Consider the following 5085-nt stretch of genomic DNA (forward strand, 5'->3'; position numbering starts at 1 on the left):
AAAAACAAATTTCATCCTGATCCAAAACTTCTGTGGACCCAAGAAGGGTTTCAAAGGTCGCCGTTCAATCCCACTGTTTCCTACGGTGTGGGCCACTTGAGCTCTAGATCAGGCTGATTTTAGGAGTGGGCCCACTTCAGGGAGTGCCCCACCCAATGAACGGTGTGGATATCAGATATACATCATGGTGGGGCCCATGGCTGGGGCCGTGGGTCTGCTGCCAGTCCGTCCGTCTGCCGCTACGCAGGCAGCGCCTGCTGCCTTCTAACACAGCAGTAGCACCTGCTGCTGCTGATGTTTATATATATATATATATATATATTATTGTTTTCCTGTGGTATTTCATAAGTGGGGTCCACATCCAAAAAATCGAACCCAGCCATTGGATTCCATATCTCAAGACAGGCTATATGAGTTCAATATTGAGTATTTTTCGGTGTATAAAAATATCAGGGAAGATTTCAATGGTGAAAACCACCATTTGCTATGGCATGGCCCGCTAGAACCTCGGATTGACTCTGTTTTTTGGTTCAACGCCTAAAATGAGGTTGGGAAAGGAATGGACGGCGTGGATTGAATACATACATCAAGGTGGGGCCTAAAAAAGTGGGCCACCCCAAAAGCTTGGAAACAAGCAAATATTTGTGTCTTCCCTTTTTGTCCAGCGTCCAGGGACGCTGGACAGTTTGACATTGCACATACATTGGGGTGGTCCCTGCTTAGGTGGGCCACCAAATGATGGATGGTGTGGGTACTACACATATAAGTGGGCCCCCACCTATGGATCACTTGGATCAAACACATGCCTATGGAGGGTTCCATCCAGGTGGGCCACACGGCCACATCATCACATGAAAAGAAATGAAAAAGAAAGGGAGAGAGAGAAAGAGAGAGTGGGACATGCGTGATGGAGGGCTTCGCCACTATGAGCCCTCCCTTGCACTAAATCATACATCAAGTGGATCCCTTAACACGTGGGCCCAACAAATCAAAGATCAACGGTGGAGATCCCTTCTCCACAAAAATGGAAGGTCTAGATGACCTCTAGCCATACAAAAAAAAAAAGAAATAAACATCATGATGGGGTTCATGGAGAATGGCCCCATCATGGAATGATCATGTGGATCAAGGTGGGCCATCTGCCACACCTAGGGTCCAAAGTGAGATCCATACCATCGAATGGTATGCCTCACTTGGCCCATCATGAAAACAAGAAAAACTAGCCTATAGAAGCACCCCACCATTCGATCTTCTTGCTCCCTTGACTTCCTTTGCTACTTAGCTTCGATCTCAACGGAGGAGATAGGGTTTGGATGGTTGAGATGGGAGATGAGAGGGTAGGAAAGTGGGCCACACTTGTGGCTCTCTTGGAGTAGAAGAGCTTGGACGTATAGAGGTTTTTGGGTTGCTTGGATTATAATTTGAAAATGAAGGAGAGAGAGAGAGAGAGTTGTAAAGAGAGATGGGTGATGGAGTGATGGAGTGATGGATGGGAGAGAGAGGGATGAGTGTGTAAGAGACTTTTTTGACTTTTGTGGTAAATGGTGTAAGAAAGGTATGAGTTTGTAAGAAACTTTTAACTTTAGGGGTTGCTTGGGGAAGGGTGACAGGTGATGGTGTACTTGACATGTACTTGACATGATGGGATGGATTGATTGATTGATTGAGGTGACATCTCATAGAGATTCTCTCGGAATTCGTACGCGCGGCGTTTTCCTCGCACCAAACGCTGGCCCACATCTCCTGGTTAGAGTATCGCATCGGTGAGCGAGTCGCGGCATTGGAACCGTGGTGACTGCGCGGTTGCTAGGGTACAAGTCTCAGGTTGAGTCAACTCTGCTTGACGGCATGTGAATTAGGGTTGTGCATAATTTTCAGTTAAGGATCGAAGGTTGCCAGAATTCGACCGAGAAGACCGCGGAAGTCTACGGAACGGTACAGTCTAGGATACGAGGCTTGCAAGGAATGCCCTCACAAACTTTTAGGTACGTAGGAAAATTTCTTTCCACCATCACTTATTATGCTCTTTATTGAAGAAGAGTTTAATTAGACTGGGATTTTTCAGGGAATGGATTTTACAACCGACAAATTAAGATTGTTGGTCCATAAGTGGCAAACCTTGATTGAGGCGCATGTAGATGTGAAGACGACAGACAACTACACCCTGAGAATGTTTTGCATTGGATTCACCAAGAGGTGCCTTAACCAGGTTAAACGAACCTGTTATGCCCAGTCAAGCCAAATCAAACAGGTGAAGATCTAACAAACTTTTGTTTGTATTGGATATGTTTTTACTGTATAGCATTATCACCATTGCAAAACAAGTGTATTTGTCCAAATCTTGTACAAGTAGCATTAATATATTGTTGTTGGTGATGTTAGATTCGCAGAAAAATGAGGAAAATCATAGTTAACTAGGTAACGTCCTGTGATCTCAAGGAGTTAGTGCAGGAGTTCATCCCTAAGGTGATTGGAAAGGAGATTGAGAAGGCGACATCCAGCATCTATCCTCTGTAGAATGTCTTCATTCGGAAAGTCAAGATCCTCAAGGCCCCAAAATTTGATCTTGGCAAGCTGATGGAGGCATGTTTCCTTTTACCTCTAACATCTTATTTCTCTATTTGTTATCCTCTCCCCCCTTTTCTAGAGATGGAATAAGCCACAGTTGACCTGATGAGATAAAAAGCCGGATCAACTCTTTAGTCCATGAGAGAATTTAAATCCCCTGGACAGTTATAACATTTTAGTCTGGATTCTGGATTTAAGTGTTATGTTTATTATTGTGGGAGCCCTAATTTAAAAATTCAGTCAGCCGACTTGAAACTTAACCAACTGTATCGGATATTGGACAAAAACCTACTCTAAAACTTTGACTGAGTTGCACTTGAAACATAACCTTATATCAGTGCTTAATAATATGAACGAGTAGTTAAAGGTGAAACTTTGGCTTTTTTTTTGAAAGGTGAAAATCTGACGATATCTTATATCACTGCTCAATAATATGAACGAGTAGTTAAAGGCAAATCTTTTTTTTTTTTTGTACATTTTCATGTGGACTCTCTCTCTCTCTAGATTATGTTAAAATCTTATGAGCATGATTTATTGCATGCCATTTCTTACTCATAATTATGTTGTTGCCTGGTTCCAAATGTTGAGTATGGTGCTTAAATTTTGAGTGAAGTAGATTAGGTTACTAAACAATGTATCTTGTCTGCTACAAGAAGTTCAGTCCTATTAAAGTTCGTTCTTTGAAGGTGCAGCTTTTCTGCTACATGTGCTCTTGCACATGTGAGTGTGATGGACATGCTGCGTTTCCACAAGTTCACCATAGGTGAGTCTTTGTCCTGTTGCACTGCAAGATGCCATGTTTATTATGTCCCACTGTTGGAACTATTGGATTTGATATGTTGGATTTGCCAAATCATATTAGCAAGATTCATGGATGCCTTCTTAAAGTTGACCTTTGGGATTGTGTTTGCTAATTTCTTTATATATTACCTTTCTAATTTTCAGGAACCTGTGCATTCTAAAGATGATATCATAAAGTTCTGTGAAGAAACCGGTTTACCTGTGGCATTAGGTGAAACTATTGACCATATTCAAGGAGATCCTCTCAATAAGCTTATGACATTTGTACACCAAGGAATAGTTGCTGTTGTAAGTAAAAACTAATCTTTATGAAGTTACAACTTAGAAGATGTTACTAATGACTTCAATATATTGTATTGTGAACATGACCTGATTTTACTATGATGGTCCTGTCAGGTTATTAAACCAAGTGTTGTTGGGGGGTTTGAAAATGCAGCAGTGATTGCAAAATGGGCACAACAACATGAAAAGATGGTTGTTATCAGTGCTGCATATGAAAGTAGCCTAAGTTTAGCATCATATGTTCACTTTGCATGCTATCTTGAGCAGCAAAACACGGAGATCTGCAAGATGAAGAATAAGGAATAGCGCCCAACTATAGCCCATGGCCTGAAGAATGAGGGTGGAAGCGTTTTCTGTTGATCTTTTCTAATGTGGGCAACTATTATCTACTTTTGGTCATTCTTTTGAATTAGGTTTATGTTGAGCCCTCTCTACCATGTGGAATTTGAGGATTTGATTTTTTAGGAGGCAAATGAAAATGTGTTGGTTACCAAGACACTCTCTATGCTCACTTTCTTTTGATTGAATGAAGGATTGTAATTAATTAATTAATTAATGAATGATTCTAATTGGCTGAATGATTGTAATTGAATGAATGAATGATTACGCAGGTGGTAATTGAATGAATGAATGAATGATTATAAATTTATTTTTTTTAATGTAGGCAATAGCTACGGATATTAACTGTAGCTATTATAAAATTTGGCATATTGCTACGGATCCCACACTACTTTCAGCTACCAATAATATCCTTAGTTGTAGGTGCTTTTGGCTACAGAAATATTTGTTATGGATTATATCCATAGCTATTTTAAGATATGGCTACAGATTAAATCCATAGCCATAGGTTTTAGACCTATTGGCTCGGCACCTACGACAACAGTCGTGCTACGGATTTAATCCATAGCCTTTGCCCATTTTTCTAGTAGTCTTATTCAAATTATAGCCGCAATCTATTTGAACACCATTCCATTGTACATATGTTAATGGAAGCATTGCTTTTCTAAGTAAAGTAAGCTGTACATTTGAATACTTAACAACATGATAATACGAACCAAATCAGTTTGAGATTAAAGTTTGGTTTGAAAAGGAAATGAAATTAAATTGGAAGCATTGCTTTTCTAAGTAAACTGTACATTGGAATACTTTGACAACATGATAATAGGAATCAAATCAGTTTGAGATTAAAGTTTGGTTTGAAAAGGAAATAAAATTAAATTGGGAGTAAATGACTTAATCCATCATGGATGGTAGTAAATGAAAAACATTTGAAATTCAAATATTATTCTTGGATAGAAGAAAATCTAAGGAATTTCATTGCATTTGAATTTTACAATATATTCACACCAACACAGATGATATCCCAATCAACTTTAATATCCCAAATTAGTGTATATATCTAATATTTGATAGATGATTATGATAAGCATATTG

General features: G+C 39.5%; 1 protein-coding gene across 1 annotated transcript; it reads left to right on the forward strand.

Moving 5' to 3' along the window:
- The first annotated feature begins 3064 nt into the window (after positions 1 to 3064).
- LOC131246361 (protein PHYLLO, chloroplastic-like) lies at positions 3065 to 4203 on the forward strand. The gene is made up of 2 exons (XM_058246412.1): positions 3065 to 3657; positions 3766 to 4203. Exons 1-2 carry the CDS (start codon positions 3298 to 3300, stop codon positions 3955 to 3957), a joined length of 552 nt encoding a protein of 183 aa, XP_058102395.1. The 5' UTR covers positions 3065 to 3297; the 3' UTR covers positions 3958 to 4203.
- The last annotated feature ends 882 nt before the right edge of the window (positions 4204 to 5085 follow it).

The sequence above is a fragment of the Magnolia sinica genome, chromosome 5 (assembly GCF_029962835.1).
Source record: "Magnolia sinica isolate HGM2019 chromosome 5, MsV1, whole genome shotgun sequence".
Lineage (NCBI taxonomy): Eukaryota > Viridiplantae > Streptophyta > Magnoliopsida > Magnoliales > Magnoliaceae > Magnolia > Magnolia sinica.

What these genes read in the sequence shown, in the direction of transcription:
- LOC131246361 (XM_058246412.1), top strand. Translation starts at nt 3,298, where the DNA reads ATGGACATGCTGCGTTTCCACAAGTTCACCATAGGTGAGTCTTTGTCC. An exon ending in ACCAAGGAATAGTTGCTGTT is followed by an intron (nt 3,658 to 3,765) that starts GTAAGTAAAAAC and finishes TGGTCCTGTCAG; the next exon opens with GTTATTAAACCAAGTGTTGT.